General features: G+C 47.0%; 1 protein-coding gene across 1 annotated transcript in view; it reads left to right on the top strand.

Moving 5' to 3' along the window:
* The window catches only part of dnai3 (dynein axonemal intermediate chain 3), a gene marked incomplete at both ends in the record, with an annotated part of 147,456 nt that overhangs the window by 66,118 nt on the left and 60,290 nt on the right, over nucleotides 1-21,048 (top strand). Inside the window, 3 exons of the mRNA XM_084311245.1 lie at nucleotides 599-723; nucleotides 16,241-16,330; nucleotides 18,197-18,289. Of these exons, the coding sequence (XP_084167371.1) occupies nucleotides 599-723; nucleotides 16,241-16,330; nucleotides 18,197-18,289 (308 nt within the window). The remainder of the gene's footprint in view (nucleotides 1-598; nucleotides 724-16,240; nucleotides 16,331-18,196; nucleotides 18,290-21,048) is intronic.

The following is a 21,048-nucleotide window of genomic DNA, read 5'->3' as shown; positions in this document are numbered from 1 at the left end:
AGATAGAGAAAAGGAATGTTGTGTAGCTAAAGTACTGTAATGGGAAATATTAAAGGACTAAACGATGAGCCGTTTACAAATCATTCTGAGTCATTATTAATAATAATAAGAATGTTTATTTCATCCGTGGCCACAATGAAAGGACAGTTTATAGTCAGAGACAATATGTTAACACATTAGCGTCTGGCCATAGACTGACCCAGAGTTCTGTTCAGACATATGTTAAATACACAGTTGTCAGACGTAACATAATATCAGATATGATGATGAAGGTAAACAAAAATGGTTCTCAGTCACTGGAAGCAACAACAATTTTGTTATGGCTGGGGAGATGTTGGAGTCTTCTTAAAGAGACATACACACATTAACCAGTCAAGCTGGTCACACTGAAAGTCAGGCTGTATAACATGATATCTCAACACAGATCTATAAGGACATGATAATATATTCCACGACAGTACTCATGTTGGCCCTGATTTGATATCAGCAAACACTCATGTATACTTATCCCCCGTATCGCCCAGCCCTAGTATCACTTTATTTCTAGCACAGTAAGTTCTGTCCAGTTGTGTGATGTTGTTGTGGTGTGTTGTGACAGGTGTGATTGCGGTGGCCATGACAGAGAGAGTGTCGTTGGACGAGCGAATCAACAGCTCCACCAAGCAGCTCCTCCACCCCTCCCTTATAGTCTTCTGGTGCTTCTCAGACCCCTTCAGACCCCAGGTACAGAGACAAGCTACACCCTCTCTCTCTCTCTCTCTCTCTCTCTCTCTCTCTCTCTCTCTCTCTCTCTCTCTCTCTCTCTCTCTCTCTCTCTCTCTCTCTCTCTCTCTCTCTCTCTCTCTCTCTCTCTCTCTCTCTCTCTCTCTCTCTCTCTATACCTTTCTCCAGTTACCGGGAATGTTTTACAGATCTCTCTCTCTCTCTCTCTCTCTCTCTCTCTCTCTCTCTCTCTCTCTCTCACTGACGTTTTAAGTCATCACTGTCATCTTATGAGAGCAGTTTCTTTCTCATGTCATGTAAGATTTGTGTCAGATGGGCCTTTTCATAAAAGGCGGCTTGAGGGATTTGCTTTTCGCTGTCATTCAAGACCGTTGTTTGGCTTGACAGAAATAGAGTAAGCCTATTCTGGTACCCAATCAATAGAAGACTAACTGTGACATCACACTCGGGTAATGTGAGTTCTGGGTGCTCTTGGGAGGTCTACTTTCAAAAGGTGGTCTGTTTTTAAGACAGGATTCCTACGCAGATCTACAAAAGTATGGAAAACGAATCAATGTCCTTGTTGTTTACAGGTCTAGAGAAGTATTTCGGCGAAAGTTTTACCACAAAAATCTGGAAGGTGAAGGAACACAGGGGGGCTTGTTCATTCTCAACACACCTATTAGTACACATTTGATGTAGTTGATTGTAGTTGTGTTGATTTATTGTGATATTTCTTCTTGACTTGTTTAAAGAAAACGTGTCCGGCTCATGGGGACATTAACGTGTGTTGTCGGGCCTTACAAATAAATGTTGATTTGATTTGATTTAGTTGAAGAGTAGTCTTATTGCCCAGCCACAATAGAGCACACCTGGGACACCTCCCCTCTGATGAGGTCAGTCACTCGGCACTGGAAGCAGCCTGCTGTCACACTGACGTCATGTAGCTGCTGCTGCTGTGAGACTGACGTCATGTAGCTGCTGCTGTGAGACTGACGTGACTGACATCATGTAGAGACTGACATCATGTAGAGACTGACATCATGTAGAGACTGACATCATGTAGAGACTGACATCATGTAGCTGCTGCTGCGTCTGGTGGACATGAAACCATCCCTTCTTCCTGACGTGGTTTAACCCATTCTCCCTGAGCTTTATGTGTCTATTGTATTGAATTTAGATTTAAATTTTTTCCCTATAGACCAGGGGTGTCCAACCTTTTTTGAACCAAGATCTACTTTTTAATTTGCCACCTAGCCGAGAGCTACCAGCCCAAATTTGACCTACTCTCGGCTAGTATTAGTAGTAATAGTATTAGTAATACCCATTCAATATGCACATGACAGAAAATATTATATGGAATATAATATTTTCTGTCATGTGCATATTGAATGGGTATATAATATAATATGATATTTAATATATCATTGTAACGGTGTAGTGTAGGAATTACAAGGACGACAAGACTGGGGCGGCTGGGTGGCGCAGCGGACATTGCGCTTGTCACCAACGCAAGAGACACCGGTCTCGAATCCGGCTGTCAGCGTTGCCTCCGGCTTGGGCCGGCCGTCATACTGACTCAATTGGCAGAGTCAGCGGGAGGGACGCCGATGGGTGGTAATCTGGTCATTGTAAACAGCGACTCCTACAGGTCGGTCAGGGCGCCTGCACAGCAAAGACAGGAGATGGCGGGGGGGGCAGTGTGAGCCTCCCACACGTTACACCTCGCAAATGAGAGTCCACGCTGGCAGGTGAAAAAGAAGTGGCTGGCTGCCTCCACATGTATTGGAGGGGACATGTGATGGGCTTCTACCCTCCCTACGACCGGCCAGTGGGGGGCACATGCAAGCAACGATCAGGGGAGGGGAGGGAGAATTAGCACGAGAGGAAAATTGGGATGGAGAAAAATCACAGAAAAAGGAGGAGAAAAAGTAGGTACATTTTTTTTTTATGACAATACTAACTTCTCACGTTGGGCATGCAGGCAGCATGACCCATTTATTTCACACTCTGCATACACACTGACAACACACACACTCAATTCAATGGGCATGAGAAAACATGTTTACATTGCCAAAGCAAAAGTGGAACAATACAATCAAAACAAAAATGATATATGTACAATTAAAAGGGAATAGGAATGACGTGTAAACAGAGCTGTCACATTGCAACTGACAACACACACAGTCAATTAAATTCAAAGAAAACATGTTTACATTTCCAAAGCAAAAGTGGAATACAATCAAAAAACAATTCCACAAAAAGGTCTGTCAACAGTCACTGATAGTTCTCCTTTATCTTTTTCTTTGTTGTAGAATTAAATATCAGTCATTATGTCATAAAACAAAGCGGGGCTCGCAACTCACTTGTTGTTCCAAGGTGTTTTAATTGACAAAAAGGCAGTAGATACGACGTTTCGACCGACCTTTCCGGTCTTCTTCAAGCATGAATACAACACAAAAATGACATATTTTTATACAGGAAGTGAAATAGATTGAATATCAGCCCCACCTGGTGATCAGGGGCGGTCCCAAGACTTGCATGGTTGATACATTTTATACATGATTAAGTAGCAATTTATCTTTTCATTTGAAATTTTGTAGGAGATTTTTTTGAGAAATATCTATATTAAACACAGTATTAGACATAATTTACAGATAGGCAGCAGTGTGTAAGGTACAAGTCCTAGCCACTGAAAACACAAACAAAAACTAAAACTAAAAAACTAAAAACAAAGTCTATTTACTGTCTTCCTCTATAAGTTAAATTTACAAATAAGGTCTAATGTCAAAGTCCTCATTGAATCCTGTTGGTGCCATCGTTTTAAGATAATGGATCCACCATACTTCTCTCCTCAGTAGGAGATTATCTATATCTCCCCCTCGTCTTGGAAGATGCACTTTCTCTATTCCAAGTTATCTTAGTGATGAGACATTGTGGTGTGCCTTTTTAAAATGTAAAGCTACTGGGCTTTTTTCATCCCCATTCCGTATCGTACTCCTGTGTTCAGCAATACGTGTTTTTAAAGCACGTGTTGTCTTACCGACATATGCCTTACCACATGGGCACTTAAGGATATAGATTACATTGGTAGTTGTACATGTTATTTTGCCTCTTATTTTTATCTCTTTCCCAGTTGATGGGTGATAGAAAACAGTGAATTTTTCTGTAAAGTGACATTGAGCACACAAACCACAACGTCGGTTTCCATCTGGCAGGTCATCTAAAAAATGTTTTAGTTTTTTTAGGAGGCAGGTCTGATTTAACCACAATGTCTCTGATGTTATGTGCTCTCCTGTAGACTAGTCTAGGGGGGATCTGAAAAGATGTATCCAATGTTGGATCAGAACTGAGAAGATGCCAATGTTTTTTAATAGTTTGTTTAAAAAGGTTGCCTAGAGGCGAGTATTGTGTAACACACTGTATAGGTTGTACAGAGGTAGTTTTGTTTCTTGTAGATTGTAAGCAATCTTCTTGGGTTTTATGACCTACTTTCAAAGCTGCTTTTTCTACAATGTCCTGTGTGTACCCTCTGGTTTTAAACATAGTTTTTAAAGTATGCGTCTGTTCCTGAAAACATTCATCTGTACTACAGATTCTACAGATCCTGTAGATGGCTGATAGGTAAACTGTTTTTTAGCGGAGTAGGATGAAATGAATCACTTCTCAACAGAGAATTTCTGTAACAAGGTTTTCTGTATACATCCGTTTGGAATGTACCATTGTGTTTTTTGATTATAATATCTAAGAAATGTACTTGGTGTTGGTCATACTCCATAGTAAACTTTAGATGTCCATTTTTGGCATTAAGGAAATTAAAGAATTGTATCAGTGTCATTTCATCCCCTGTCCACAGTATGCAAATATCATCTATATATCTTTTCCACATCTTAATGTATGGTAAAAACACATTTTCTGAAGAGTTGAATACATAATTCTGCTCAAAAATACTGATATAAATATTGGTTATGGATGTGCTGGCTTTACTTCCCATACTCACGCCTTTGATTTGTAGATAGTTCTCATCTTGGAACATGAAGTAGTTATGCGTGAGTAGAGTCTCTGTCAGTTCTATAAGAACGTGTGTTTCTGGTGTTGAATCCGGTGGATGTTGATTCAGGAACAGTGTCAGTCATTATGTCATCCTCACTGTCTTGCTCTGAATTGTCAGCTGTATTTACAATGCAGTGCACTTTTCCATCAGTGGGTTTTCTTTTGATTTTTTGACACACTTTTGCAAAGTGATTCTGTGATCCACATGATTTGCACTGTTTCCCAAATGCTGGGCAATGTTCTCTGCCCCTTGGATGAGTTTTGCCACAGTATTTGCATGTATAATCTGTGTCTCCAGTTCTGGGTGAATAGCTCCGTCTCCCTTGGTTATGCCTGACTTGTTGACTAGCAACGGCGTGAACAGCGTCGGCGCATGGGCTCGCTATCTCCATCGCTCTGACTCCCATATCAGCCTGTTCCGCTGCTCGGCACATTTAAATAGCGGTTGTAACTGAGGGGTACACTTCCCTGACTGTATGGTTAGATATGATACTTACTACCACTACCTCTTGTACTTTAGACTCTGGCCACCCAGTACTAGGTATGAATATGTTGAACACTCCCACCTGATAAACGGATCCAACACAAATGTACCAAATCGAAAGTTTGAGTTTTAATACATAGCAAAAGGTATGTACAACGATCACTTAATTACATTTATGATTTGAAATAGTATGCACTTTTATGGCAAATGAGTATTCGTAGGTAGATCAATATCGAATGTCCAATCTCTGATTGCGCAGGAAGCAAATATACAACCTGGAATATTTAGGGAACAATAGCGATGATACTTGAATGATTATATAGCTGGATACACTAGGGGAAGGTTCCGACTGCTTGTAGGACAGCTGGAGGCGGGGGGGGGTTAGAGAGTCACTGGCTGGATCCCGTCTGGCCGAGGGTATCTTGGGAGAGTCCACAGTTGTGCGACACGGTGCCCAACGATCCTTGATCCACAGATGAATGCAGTTGGACCCTCTGTGGCCGGCGTCCTCCGGTCCACGACGGAGAGACGTGAGGCGACCTCACTGTGCAGAGCGCCGTCTCACCTGTCGTCCTCTCCGGGGGGGGTATTTCCAACACACCGCAGTGTTGGCCTTTATCCATAGAATAATCAAAGTACTCAAAGCATAATCCAAGCCGGGGAAGGCTAGCCGTCGTCGGTAGAATAATCCAATATACAGGTCCACTCGCTCTTTGGCCTGGAGCTCCTCGGGTGCAGCTTCACGTGGGGTCAACCACCCTGGATAAGCGTCCAGCTGATGCCCGAAACGATGGGGGTGCTGATTACTATAGAACTCTTACCGCACGAGGCACTATATATGAATAGACTATTATTAGCTTAATAGAATACGTCCAACTCGACGATATAGTGCCAAATATGACTATTCAAATATTAATATACACGATGTCTCAATGCCGATACTGGGCCGAATTGGCCTTACTGCCCACACGTGGTTCGCGGGGAGGCTTTTGCGTCTGTCACTCTGTTGGAGGGTAAGGAACTGGACTAAAAGAAAGTTCTACTTTAATAGCGCAGTATATATACGCACTATGAACAAATAGTACCATTAGTGGTGCGGTAGACATATTCCTACGCGGAACTAGGACTTGTCCATACATGTTGAGCGGTACGATTGAACCTGGTCTGAGGGGTATGGCGACCTGGCACCAAGGTCTCGTCCAATGGTAGAATGGAGACTATTATGGGATGTTCAGTAGACTAGAAGGGATATTCAATGCATATTGTACAAGGAATATACAAGGGATATCAGGGGATATCAGGGGATATACAAATACAATTAAATATATATATATAAATAAATATATATATTCGGTTTAATCTGATCCTTCAGAACAGCCGCCCCCTAATTGGTCCCAACCTAATTAGTTAAGCAGAGACAGATTAACCGCACTGTCTACCACTCAAGGGTTCGCTGTAAGGGTCAGTCAACTCACAAAGTCATAGGGTCATGGTCATCATCGATTGTGTCTGGGAGTCGGGGCAGTTCTATGAGCCTCGCCACAGGACGGGTGTAAATGCGCCCTTGGACAAGTACTTCAGCTGCTCGGACCTTGCCATCGGCACCGGTGATCACTTTGCTTACGCGGCCAGCCGGCCACATAGCTCTGGGTAGTGACTGGTCAATAATCATGACGACTGTTCCTTCCGTCAAATTGTCTCTCTCTTTTACCCACTTCTGGCGGGTCTGTAGAGACGGTAGGTAGTGCAGTAGGAAACTGCTCCAAAACTTGTCGGCTAATACTTGGCTGTACCTCCACATTCGTCGGCCGTTCGCTTCTTCAGGCCGGTACATTGTCTGGGGTAACGCGGGATCTAGCCGCCCCATCAGGAGGGTGTTGGGGGTGACTGGGTCGACATCTGCTACATCACTGGAGACGTAACCGAGGGGCTTTGAGTTCAATACTCCCTCAATCTCCGTGAGGACTGTCATTAGGACTTCTTCCGCCACAGTCTGGGCCCCAAGTACTGCGTACAGGGCTGTCTTTATAGAACGTACTTCTCGTTCCCAAGTTCCACCGAAGTGGGGTGCGTTTGGGGGGTTGAATTGGAAGTCAATCTGCGCTGGAGCGAGGTGGGTCTTAAGTTCTGGGCCCATAGCTTGGAAGCTCTCCCTCAGCTCTCTTTCTCCGCCTTTGAAGTTTGTCCCGTGATCGGACAATAATGTAGACGGTTTTCCTTTCCGTGATGTGAATCTTCGGAAGGCCATAAGGAATGAGTCTGTGCTCATGGTCGGAAGGAGCTCGATATGTATCGCTCTGGTGGTCATGCATTTGAATACAATACCCCACCGCTTCTCGGTGCCTCTTCCTTTCTTTATGTGCAGCGGGCCAAAACAGTCCATGCCTGTTGAGTGGAATGGCTTGTCGCCGAGTCGGAGGCGACATGGAGGTAGGTCAGCCATCCGTGGTATGCTGGGCTGCGCGCGCCACTTTCGGCAGTCTAGACAGGTTCGCTGGAAGCGTCGCACCGCCTCTCTTCCTTGAAGTATCCAGTAACGACGTCTGATCTCCACGAAGACTCTCTCTGCTCCTGCGTGGTGTACATCCTCGTCGTATTTCTTTATAATCAGCTCTGTGACCTTGTGTCGGCTGTTCAATACGATCGGGTACTTAATGTCATCCGGTAAATTGGGGGCTCTCCGCAGGCGACCACCCACTCTGATGAGGGTATGTGTGTCACTCTCGGGGGCCAGATGAATCAATCTGCTGTCTGATGGGACGGGCTTTCCTCCCTGTAGACAGTCTAGTTCATCGGGGAACGAGTCTCTCTGGGCTCGTTGCAGTAGAAGCAGTTCTGCTTCCTCGTAGTCAGCTGCTGACATATCAGCGGGGGACTGAATCTCTGGGTGGTGCCGCAGGAATGTCCGTTGCTGCGCACTCTCTATGGTAATGCAATCGTCTATGTTGGGGTCTGCGGAGACAACAGTGCTCAATCCACAGAACATAGGTTTCTTATTCTCAGCCTCCTCGTCACTTGCTTCCCTCGGGGTGGGCGTGGGCCAATCTCCTTCCGGGAGCTTGAGGAATGCTGGTCCGTCACTGTAGATGTTACGACGGGTTAAGTCATCTAGGGACATTCCCCGGGTGATGACGTCAGCTGGGTTGTGTTTTGTATCAACATAGCGCCAGTTTGCTTCTCCGGTTAACTCTCCGGTTAACTCTTGAATCTCAGTGACTCTGACTCCCACGAAGACTTTGTATTTGCATGAATCCGATTTGATCCAGGCGAGTACTGTCGTGGAATCTGACCACAGGATTGTTCTATGCACCGGAATGGTGAGCTCACGTTGGATGAGCGTGGCTAGATGCGCTCCTGCGAGGGCTGCGCAGAGCTCTAGACGTGGGATAGACTGTTGCTTGCGTGGGGCTATTCTCGAGCGGGCGAGGATGAATGCTGTGTAGATCTCTCCCCCCTCTTCTTGGGCCCGCAAGTAGGCTACTGATCCGTAGGCGACCTCGGAGGCGTCACTGAAGACGTGTATATCCATTTTACATGTCTCTGGCCTCACCGTGGGTGGGAAGTAGCTTCGGCGTATATTAACGCCTGGGAGTGAGTGGAGTTCCATCTCCCACTCTCTCCAGGTGGATGCAAGCTGTGCGGGAATGGGGTCGTCCCAGCCCTGGTCCTTGTCCCACAATGCTCGTACAATCATCTTTGCCCTGGTGGTGTACGGTAGTATACATCCTAACGGGTCATATTGTCGGGCGAGTGTTCTGTACACACTCCGTCTGGTGGTCGGTATTGCCGTCGATCTTCCCTGCTCCGTGGTCAGGGGTTTGTGTCTATAGTGGAGCGAATCTGTTTTGAAGCGCCACACTAGTCCTAGTGTCATCTCTTGGGCTTCTCCTGGGATTGTGGCCATCCAGGTCTCGCTGCTCGCTGCCTTGTCCTCGGAGGAGAGGCTGCGCAGTACGTGCGGATCGCTGCTGGCCCACTGCCTGAGATCAAAGCCGCCTTTGATCAGAGAGGCGCGGAGTTTAAGTAGGAGAGCCTCGGCTTCTTCCTGGGTCGAAACGCTTTGTAGACAGTTATCTACGTAGAAGCTGTTCTTCACACTGTGTCGGACCTCTTCGTCCGCTGCTGGGTCCTCTGCGACATGTCTCTGTAGTGCAAATGTAGCACAGCATGGGCTGCATGTAGTTCCGAAAGGGAGGACTTCCCATTGGTAGATGGCTGGGTGCTCATCTCCTGGCCTCTCTCTCCATAGGAACCGCAACAGGGGCTTGTCCTCCTCTACTAATCTCACCTGCAGGAACATCCCTTTGATATCCCCGCTGATAGCCACCTTGTCCTGGCGGAAGCGGAGTAGTACGCCTAGTAGGGAGGGGCCGAGTGTAGCACCGGGCAATAGCTCTTTATTCAGATTTTGGGATCCTATCTGGTAGCTGCAGTTAAACACGATGCGGTCTTTGCCGTTGTGATGAACCTTGTGGTGGGGCACGTACCACGATTCAGTCGTCTGGTCGGCCTCTTTAATGTCAATCTTTGTGACGTGTCCCGCTGTGATGAGCTTCTCAATCTCAGCGCGGTATACACTTTCTTGGGCGGGGTCCTTGGCTAAGCGCCGCTCTGTGTTTAGTAGGTACCGCTCTGTGGCGTCTTTCTTTGCGTGAAAGGTAGGCATCCCTTCCCGCCGCAGGAGTGGCGTGGCGTATCTCAACACGCCGCTGACTGGGACTCTCTTTGTTCCCGTCTCGAGGAGGTTAATGGCGTAGATGTCGTCTTTAGAGCGAATGTCTTTCTTTTCGTTCTTAAAGGGCATTTGTTCTAAGGTCCATAGCCTCTCTACATGCTGCAGGAGTGCGGTGTCTCCCTCTGTGACTCGGGAGTGGAGACAGCTAGTGGCTGTGGTTCGGTTGAGAGATTTGGCGAGTGGGCCTTGGAGAGTCCATCCTAGGCGGGTCTCGACTGCTGCAGGACAGCCTCTGGGTCCGGTATGAACCCGGTCTATCGGGACAATGAGGTCTGCATGGTCGGAGCCTATCAACAGTGTTGGGGTAGCACCGTCTATGAGTGGGATCGGTAGCTTGCGTAGATGTACATATTTCTCCATCAGCTTGGCTACGGGGTATGTGTACCGCGACAGTCCTATTTCTTGGCTGGTGAAAGCGTCTGTAATCCTGTACCGTCGCTCGGGCTGGCCGCTTGCTGCGATAGAGAATGAGACATTCTCGCCCTTTATCGTTTTCAAATCTCTTCTTATTGTCCGAATTGTCATTTGGTTTTCGCTCCCCCGCAGCCCTAGCTGGGCCGCAGCGGACGCGAGCAGAAGGGTCTTCTCTGACCCGTCATCAAGGACGGCGTAAGTGTCCATGACTTTATTCTGGTAGCTCAATGTCACACGGACTACCTTTAAGAGCACTCTGGCTCCGCTGCTGCTGGCGGGGTCGATGTACATGACGCTTGCTTTGCTGCTTGATGGTGCGGGTGGAGGCCGCCGTCTGTTACTGTCGTGGAGTATGTCCAGATGGGCTCCATCGCACCGACTGCACTTTTTCTTTAAGCGGCATTCGGCTGCCATGTGTGATCGCGCACAGCGAAAACAGCGTCTGTTGGACTTTATCCATTGACTCGCTTCCTCCGCATTCATCTTGGGGAATGAGTCACATTGTGACAGCCAGTGTTCTTTCTCACAGTAGGGGCACACTATCTTCCACTTCTCCTTTCTTGAGGGGGTACTGTGGCTCCTACTGCTTGGCACTGACTCCGATTGGTGCATGACAGTCACCGATCTTCTTCCATCATTTAGTCTCCTGGTTCCTTCTCTGGAGCCAGGGGTGCTCCGTCCGAATGTATCTAGCCGTAAGCTGCTGACTTCTCTCGCCAGGAAGTCGGCTAGATCGAGGAGGTTCGGTTCGGGGCCATTAGGGTCTCGGTGGTCTCTCTGCCGCCTAAAGCGCTCCTGTCGGGCGGGTGGTAGCTTCTCCAAGATCCTCTCTACATTTGAGTTGGCGTATAGTTCATGCCTACCCTTTTCCCTCTGCGCTCCCAGCATCCCTACCAGGGACTGCACTCTGATGGACAGGTCGTCCAGTGCTCGATTGTCTGTTGCTGGGGGTAGGCGGTCGATGTGCCTGATCTCCTGGATCACGTAATCCCATATACGTCCATATCTCTGGTCCAACGCTACCAGCGCTGCGGTGTATGGGGTCGTGGAAGTGGCGTAGGCGAGCGCTATGTTGTGCGCGCGGGGTACCTTTAAATGCTTCAGTAGTATCGCGTATTTATGGCGTTCATCAATGACATCCACCAACATTGTCTCCAGACACATGCGGAGCTCCGTATACTGGGCCCGGTTCTCCTGGGTGAAGTCTGGTACCATAGGTGTGCCAATGTATGACGCGGATTGTTGATACATCGGCGAGCGTTGGGGGAGAGGCCTCCTAGGCGAGTCTCCTCCTGCTCCTTGGCGTGGGCTGGTACCGGCTGTGTACCATGGCCCGCTGGTCCAGGTGCTGTTCCTCGGTGCGGGTCGTGCGTCGTGCTCACCCGTGAATAGCGTCGGGGGTCTGTAGCGCAGCTCCGCGGGGGTATAGCCTGGGCTGTACTGGACCTCCTGGTCCGGTAGAGTACTGTGCTGTCGTCGGGCGTGGTTCTCCTCCTCTTCCTCTTCGTCTTCCGTTAGGTCATCCAGGGCTTGTAGTCTCTGATTTAGCCTCTCCGCAGTGTATGCTGCTCCTTCCCGGTGGCTGGGTCTCGCTTGGACCGGTTGGGGAAGGGGGTCTGCGGGGGGTATAGACCTCGTCTGTTGGTCAAGTTCAGGGTCGCTTACTCGGCTAGGGGATGCCGCCCTGGAGTGATGTCTAGACGAGTTCCTGGAGCCTCTGGTGGAGGGAGGGGGTGTTGTCCTTCTGATCAGCTGTTCTATTAGTTGCGCTTGTGCTCTGTCGCGCTCGGCTTCGCGCTTGGTGAGATCCGATTCTCTCTGGGCACCGGTGGCGGCGCGCTGGGCGTCGGCCCGGTCTCTTGCCATATTCTCTTCCATCTGAATGCGTCTTATTTCCAGGCGTATGTGCTCTTCTTCGCTCCGTTGCTGTATCTGCAATCGATCGCGTTCACCCTGGAGTCTATCGCGTTCAGTAGAGGCTTTCAGGCTGACGAGGAATGCCTGCTGTAGTGTCCTCTCTGCCTCGCTGGGAGAAGACGGTTGTATAGGGGAGCCGTCCCTTGGGGTACTCCGTGCGGAGTCTTGGAGCTCTATCTCCACGGTGCTCTCCTCATCTTCTTCCGTGCCGAGTTCTCTCTCGGTAGTGTTGTCTTCCTCCCGGGACTCGTCGGGGACTACTTCTTCGGTATTGGCGGGGTGTAAAGTCATGTCTGGTTCCCCCTGGTCCCCACCGTGAGCTTGGTCAGTTACATTAGAACCCATAGGGGCCTCTATGGTCGGGGTAGCCTGGTCGTTAGGGTTAGACATAATTTTACTTTCTAGTTTTACCGCGTTTACTGTTGGTAGAAGACTAGGTTGTTGACTGACAGCGTAAGCCTCTAGGTACTGAGGGAGCTGTCGTTTGCGCCGCGGGCGTTGTTGGTTAGGAGGATCGTTTCGTGGAGTGTTCATCATAGGCCATTTTAATATTAATAACACTATATTAATATTACACTGATTACCCTCCGGCTCGAAGGACCAATTGTAACTGAGGGGTACAATTCCCTGACTGTATGGTTAGATATGATACTTACTACCACTACCTCTTGTACTTTAGACTCTGGCCACCCAGTACTAGGTATGAATATGTTGAACACTCCCACCTGATAAACGGATCCAACACAAATGTACCAAATCGAAAGTTTGAGTTTTAATACATAGCAAAAGGTATGTACAACGATCACTTAATTACATTTATGATTTGAAATAGTATGCACTTTTATGGCAAATGAGTATTCGTAGGTAGATCAATATCGAATGTCCAATCTCTGATTGCGCAGGAAGCAAATATACAACCTGGAATATTTAGGGAACAATAGCGATGATACTTGAATGATTATATAGCTGGATACACTAGGGGAAGGTTCCGACTGCTTGTAGGACAGCTGGAGGGGGGGGGGGGTTAGAGAGTCACTGGCTGGATCCCGTCTGGCCGAGGGTATCTTGGGAGAGTCCACAGTTGTGCGACACGGTGCCCAACGATCCTTGATCCACAGATGAATGCAGTTGGACCCTCTGTGGCCGGCGTCCTCCGGTCCACGACGGAGAGACGTGAGGCGACCTCACTGTGCAGAGCGCCGTCTCACCTGTCGTCCTCTCCGGGGGGGGTATTTCCAACACACCGCAGTGTTGGCCTTTATCCATAGAATAATCAAAGTACTCAAAGCATAATCCAAGCCGGGGAAGGCTAGCCGTCGTCGGTAGAATAATCCAATATACAGGTCCACTCGCTCTTTGGCCTGGAGCTCCTCGGGTGCAGCTTCACGTGGGGTCAACCACCCTGGATAAGCGTCCAGCTGATGCCCGAAACGATGGGGGTGCTGATTACTATAGAACTCTTACCGCACGAGGCACTATATATGAATAGACTATTATTAGCTTAATAGAATACGTCCAACTCGACGATATAGTGCCAAATATGACTATTCAAATATTAATATACACGATGTCTCAATGCCGATACTGGGCCGAATTGGCCTTACTGCCCACACGTGGTTCGCGGGGAGGCTTTTGCGTCTGTCACTCTGTTGGAGGGTAAGGAACTGGACTAAAAGAAAGTTCTACTTTAATAGCGCAGTATATATACGCACTATGAACAAATAGTACCATTAGTGGTGCGGTAGACATATTCCTACGCGGAACTAGGACTTGTCCATACATGTTGAGCGGTACGATTGAACCTGGTCTGAGGGGTATGGCGACCTGGCACCAAGGTCTCGTCCAATGGTAGAATGGAGACTATTATGGGATGTTCAGTAGACTAGAAGGGATATTCAATGCATATTGTACAAGGAATATACAAGGGATATCAGGGGATATCAGGGGATATACAAATACAATTAAATATATATATATAAATAAATATATATATTCGGTTTAATCTGATCCTTCAGAACAGCGGTGATTAACGTGAGCCCTTTCTCTCTCAACAGTCTGCGTCTTATGCTCTTGTTTGCAACACCTAGTACAATTTTGTCACGAATCATTTCATCTCTTAGCTGCCCGTACTCACAGGTTGCTGCCTTTTCTCTCAGTCTGGTCACAAAACTGTCTATGGATTCGCCTTTCTCTTGTTTGCTGCTCCCGAACACGTACCTTTTTATATATGACGTTCTTCGCCGGTTTGAAGTACTTTTCTAACGTATCCAGTATGACTTTAGCGTCCCCTTGATCCTGTTTGGTGAGATTCAGGTTGTGACGGTAAATGTGCCTGCATTCACTTCCCATCACACTCCTCAGAGTTGCAGCCTGAATGTTCATGTCCTTCTCGGTTATACCCGTAGCGAGTGCATAGTCCTCGTATTCGGCACGGAATATGTCCCAGCTAACGCTCCAGTCGCCTGTGAAGCTCATGGGGGGGGTGGAATATTAGCCGCCATGCTAGCTGACAATAGCCCAACGTTACGTCTCGGTCTCCGTAATGTTGTCTTCAGAACCGGAGTCCGACTGTGACATAGTCAGCTAATATGTACATACATTGGTAGTTGTACGTAAGTTCAACTACTTCTGACACCATGTTTGTGTGGATGTTTCTACGGCATGAATTAACGACAGACACAAGTATCAAGTTCAGCATCTGTAATCAAAGTGCTTCACATTCCTCTACATCCGGGGTATTCATGAAAACAACAAAAGCCGATCGCCTCGATCTAACTAGACCCCGTAACAATGATTTTCCAAAAGAATCCTGCGGTCTACTTGAAACCAGCCCGCGATCTACCGGTCGATCACGGTCGACTGGTTGGGCACCACTGCTATAGACCTTTAGGCTATTGACCTTAAATCGGCTCCCACACCATGCGATACCGCAGCCGTTCCACGGCCCATAATGTTGTAGATAGAGTTTACACTGTTTATTTTTCTCATATTCAAAATATGGGTTTACACTGTTTCTTTTTCTCATATGTTATATTCTGATTTCATTTTATTGCCTATATTTCTGACTTTCTACTATTTTCCTGCCCATACCTGTACCTTTTATGTGTAAAGTTTTTAATATTCAGAACCTGCATCTGCAATTTGGAAAAGTTGTATTAGTAACCGATGAGTTACAGATCATTTTTGGTAATCTCGATTACTGTAATCCCACTACATGTAATCTCCCCCCCCCCCCCCCCACCCTCAGTAATACAATCACAAAAGTCACTACATGCATTGTGGGTTCGGTTTTGACTGTGCACTGCAATGATAAAAATACACCTAGGAAACCAGAGAGGGGTAGGAAAAACGAATGGTATTTATTTAGCCGAGGGATTTGTAGCCCGCATAAACGTCTCCAGCTACAAAATCCAGCAGCAACACCGTAATACAATCTATGCTTCTCCCCTCTTTCTCCCCTTCATGTGGTGAAATGGAATGGTAGACTATTGCTCTTGGTCTGGGGAGGATTAAAGCTGAACTTCTGTGTGATGTGATGGCAGAGGGGGGGTCATGAAAGTGTCCTTGTTTGAAATCAAATGCCCTCTGCCCTCAGCCCTACGTGCGTGTGTCTGTGGGTCCGTGTCCATCCACGTGTCTGTGTTTCCCTCAGCCCTACGTGCGTGTGTCTGTGGGTCCGTGTCCATCCACGTGTCTGTGTTTCCCTCTGCTCTCAGCCCTACGTGCGTGTGTCTGTGGGTCCGTGTCCATCCACGTGTCTGTGTTTCCCTCTGCTCTCAGCCCTACGTGCGTGTGTCTGTGGGTCCGTCCACATGTCTGTGTTTCCCTCAGCCCTACGTGCGTGTGTCTGTGGGTCCGTCCACATGTCTGTGTTTCCCTCAGCCCTATGTGCGTGTGTCTGTGGGTCCGTCCACATGTCTGTGTTTTGCCCGCAGTTGCTGCTGGAGTGTCCGGACGACGTGTTCACTTTCCAGTTCTGCCCCACAGACCCCAACGTTATCGTTGGAGGCTGCGTGAACGGCCAGGTATAACTGTCTTCTGTCTGTCTTCCTGCCTCTGTTGTCCTGTCTGTCTGTCTGTCTTTCTGCCTCTGTTGTCCTGTCTGTCTCTGTCTGTCTGTCTGTCTGTCCGTCTGTCTGTCTGTCTTCCTACCTCTGTTGTCCTGTCTGTCTCTGTCTGTCTGTCTGTCTGTCTTCCTACCTCTGTTGTCCTGTCTGTCTGTCTGTCTGTCTGTCTGTCTGTCTGTCTGTCTGTCTGTCTGTCTGTCTGTCTGTCTGTCTGTCTGTCTGTCTGTCTGTCTGTCTGTCTGTCTGTCTGTCTGTCTGTCTGTCTGTGTTCCTACCTCTGTTGTCCTGTCTGTCTGTCTGTCTGTCTGTCTCTGTCTGTCTGTCTGTCTGTCTGTCTGCCTGCCTGCCTGCCTGCCAGTCTGTCTGTCTGTCTGTCTGTCTGCCTGCCTGTCTGTCTGTCTGTCTGTCTGTCTGTCTGTCTGTCTTCCTGCCTCTGTTGTCTCTCATGCTAGCTCTGTATTTAGCCACAACCCAATGCAAAGTAAATGGGGTCACACTCTTGTCTGTAAAAGCTGACTGAAGACAACTGAAATCTACTCCAACTGAAATCTATCCCCAGGCCATCAGGATGCTCAACGAACAATAACACTATGTAACAACCATCAAATGCACTCACAGCACACACATCCACACGCACACACTCACTTTAAACAAACAACTCACTGCAGCACCCACTTTACACACTTTAGAACACCTAAACACACTTTATATTTATTGGTAAATAATTTGCACTACAACCCATACCTCATTACACCTTACTGTAAATTGCACCTAAATTGTACCTCATCCCATTTCTGCTTTGCATTATATAGTATATTGTATATTAGTATATTGTATGGTAACTCAGTTACTTCTACTCTGCATTGAACATTGTACATATGTACATACTGAACACTTGTGTCTACGTACGTGACTTCTATTTTTTACTTGCTATACTTTATACTTTATTTTATACTTATCTATTTTTGTCTAGCACAGTCTCTGGAGCGTAACAGAAAGAAGCATTTTGTATAAAAGTATTCTGTACTTTTCTGTACAACTAATAAAGAAACTGAAACTAACTAAACACAGTGCACACAAAGTAGATTTCAGTTGTCTTCAGGGTCTTTCACAGTCTTCAGGGTTGTGCTGAGAAAAGGACGGTACTGTCCTGTACCCCCCCCACCCCCCACATCACAGAGTTTGAAACTGTGACCCCCCCCCCCCCCCCATTTTTTTGTTTTGTGTCTGTCAGACACTCTGACTGCTGCTGTGACCTCGCTGTCACCCTTCCCCCGAACTGTGAAGGCTAAAGACACTTTAACTGCTGCTGTGACCCATTGTCACCTCCATATATTTATATTTGTAAACACTACTGGATCCTACACTGTGAATGGAATGTGCAATAATGTTAATGTTACCCACTAATATAATGTTACCTTGTATATATCTTCAATAGTCACTAATGCCACAGTAATATTTTGTTTGCAGATGATTTTGTTGGAAGAAAATGTTTTCGGACAAAATACTGTTTTGTTTATTATTTTATCTTACATTCTTTTTCTTTTCAGAGCAAATTATCTTTGTATTTTATTTACATAGTTATTTCTTGATTATTATTATTGTTTGAAATATACTATTAAATCATTCATTCATAATTTACACAATAAGCAGCATTTACACAGTTATTCACATCCTCTCTTATTATTAATATGCTCCTCTGTCGGTCGATCCATTCTTCTTCTATTTTTGACATGAGGAAACAGTGTTTTATGGCAGGCGCTTTATGTTTGATACTTGATATTGACCAGCGGTGATTGACTTTCTGTTTCCTCGTCATCTCAGGTGGCATTATGGGATATCTCTGCCCACACGGAGCGCCTGCAGGGGTCACAGGCCAGCGGCACAAAGAACGTTGCGGTCGATGCCAAGACATCTGTAAGTTCCCTTGACGTCCTCGACCAAGCATGTTCTTTCTTCTTTCTTTGATGTGTTGCATGAAGGGGTTAAACAACTGCTTCATTACAAATTACATCATGCAGATCATGTATTTTTTGCTGCGACCAAGCAGCTAGTATAAGTCTGTCTGTCTGTCTGTCTGTCTGCCTGTCTGTCTGTCTGTCTGTCTGTCTGTCTGTCTGTCTGTCTGTCTGTCTGTCTGTCTGTCTGTCTGTCTGTCTGTCTGTCTGTCTGTCTGTCTGTCTGTCTGTCTGTCTGTCTGTCTGTCTGTCTGTCTGTCTGTCTGTCTGTCTGTCTGTCTGTCTGTCTGTCTGTCTGTCTGTCTGTCTGTCTGTCTGTCTGTCTTTCTTTCTCTTAGGCTGTCTGTCTGTCTGTTGGTCTGTCTTTCGCTTAGTCTGTCTGTCTGTTGGTCTGTCTGTCTCTTAGTCTGTCTGTCTGTCTGTTGGTCCGTCCCCAGATTTATTTTTAAATGTTACTCCTCTCAGAGTTTCCACATCACGGTCACATGTAATAACTCAGACCAAACTTAATAGTTAGCTGATCCATATCCAAACTTCTATTTTACCGAACCCCATCATAAAACATGCCTTTGTAATGATCCCAGTGTCAGAAAACGATTCGCGAAGGACCCCCTTTTGTGAATAGAATCATTCTACTATGGTCATGTTTACCTTTGACCTGGAAATAATATAGATGTCAGGCGAGAACCCGATAATAAGAAAACACCAGGCAGTACAGATGGAAAAACAGCGTGGCAGTCAATGAGTTAAGTGTTTCTCACGTACCATCAACCTGGCCTCGCTGCGAGCACTGAATCTGCCCTCATTGTCACGACTGCTGGGGAGGATTAGGCCAATCACTGGATTCTTCCACCGCAGCCCCCGTCCTCACAAATCATGCCCTCGATCAGAAGCAGAGGCTACTACAGCTCTGCCACCACACAAGCTGAAGACCAATGTGGCTCCAACGTGGAACAGCTCCTTTTGAGATGGTAGACAAGGTTTACATTTCAATTCGGTGTGCTTTTCCCCCCTTTGAGACTTATTACAGACATTTTAATGCATACATTCTTTTACAATATAATAATACACATAATATTAACTCTATCTATATAGCACCGTTCACACATGGACAGCAGCCCAAAATGCCCCACAGCAAGTAGCACAAAATTTACATAGGCATAAAATCGGCATACAGTCGACATAATAAAACCAATGTATAAAGTGCAGACATAAGAATAGGTATAAAAGACAATAAAAGTAGTGCAACGTAGAACGTGCAGACATAAGAATAAGCATAAAATAAGTACAATAAGTACAGTGTTGCTCGAAAGCATGTGAACCCCCCCGGAACAGCCAGTCCCCAAACACCCCACACATCAATCCTCACCACATCCCGATCCAAGACACCGCCCCTGATAAAGCATGTCATGACAGAAGGAAAACACAACAGCCCGCGCACCACTCACACCACCATGCACAGGAAAACAAATCAAATCTATGTATTGAGCCCAAGAATCCAAATTGAATTGTGAGAATCCCGAAAGAATCCCACCCCTACTAGAAGCATAAGGTGAACGGAACCATGTTAAATTTCACTACACTAAGGATGTTCTGATACCGTTACTGGTATTGGATATTAGGCAGATAGTGTGCTAGTGGCTCAGGCTAGTGGCTTGTGGCTCAGGTTAGTGGCTAAGGCTAGTGGCTCATGATAGTGGCTAAGGCTAGTGGCTCAGGATAGTGGCTAAGGCTAGTGGCTCAGGATAGTCGCTAAGGCTAGTGGCTCAGGATAGTCGCTAAGGCTAGTAGCTCAGGTTAGTGGCTAAGGCTAGTGGCTCAGGATAGTGGCTAAGGCTAGTGGCTCAGGATAGTGGCTAAGGCTAGTGGCTCAGGATAGTCGCTAAGGCTAGTGGCTCAGGATAGTCGCTAAGGCTAGTAGCTCAGGTTAGTGGCTAAGGCTAGTGGCTCAGGATAGTGGCTAAGGCTAGTGGCTCAGGTTAGTGGCTAAGTCTAGCGGCTCAGGATAGTGGCTAAGGCTAGTGGCTCAGGATAGTGGCTAAGGCTAGTGGCTCAGGATAGTGTAAAGCATGTTAGACACATTGGACCCGTTGCTCAGAGTTTTCATTCGCGAGAGCAGTTGTCACAGGGCTATAGAGCGCATGGCTGAAGAGCTGTCATAGCTTCTGAAATTTAAGGTGGGTCTATGGCGGTATAGTAATATTCGCTATACCTCTCAGCCCTAATCTCGATGGCGAACCCAAAAAATGGCTGTTACTCACTCAACGTTATCAGCACTTGATTTGTTTCATTTACATATGGATTGTTAATGCATGACAGATCTCTGGGTCTGGTGTATTGCAGGGGAAAGACAGGCCTGAGCTCTCTGACTGAGGGCGCTGTATGAGAGAGAGAGAGAGAGAGAGAGAGAGAGAGAGAGAGAGAGAGAGAGAGAGAGAGAGAGAGAGAGAGAGAGAGAGAGAGAGAGAGAGAGAGAGAGAGAGAGAGAGAGAGAGAGAGAGAGAGAGAGAGAGAGAGAGACATGATGATACTCGTGCCGGTTCCTCTACTCATCCTCAGCCTTTCATTAGAAGGGAATGCGTTCTCTTCAAGCCGACCGCAGCTGTCACTGCTAGCTAGGCTCACGCAGACTGATGCCAGGAGGATCATATCTCCTCTGCAGGGAACGGGGGGGTTGTTCAGGGTGTAGCTGAGAGGGGGGTTGTTCAGGGTGTAGGT

The sequence above is a fragment of the Notolepis coatsorum genome (assembly GCF_963971535.1).
Source record: "Notolepis coatsorum genome assembly, chromosome: 3".
In the NCBI taxonomy this organism is placed as follows: domain Eukaryota; kingdom Metazoa; phylum Chordata; class Actinopteri; order Aulopiformes; family Paralepididae; genus Notolepis; species Notolepis coatsorum.
This window is presented reverse-complemented; position numbering and strand designations above follow the sequence as displayed.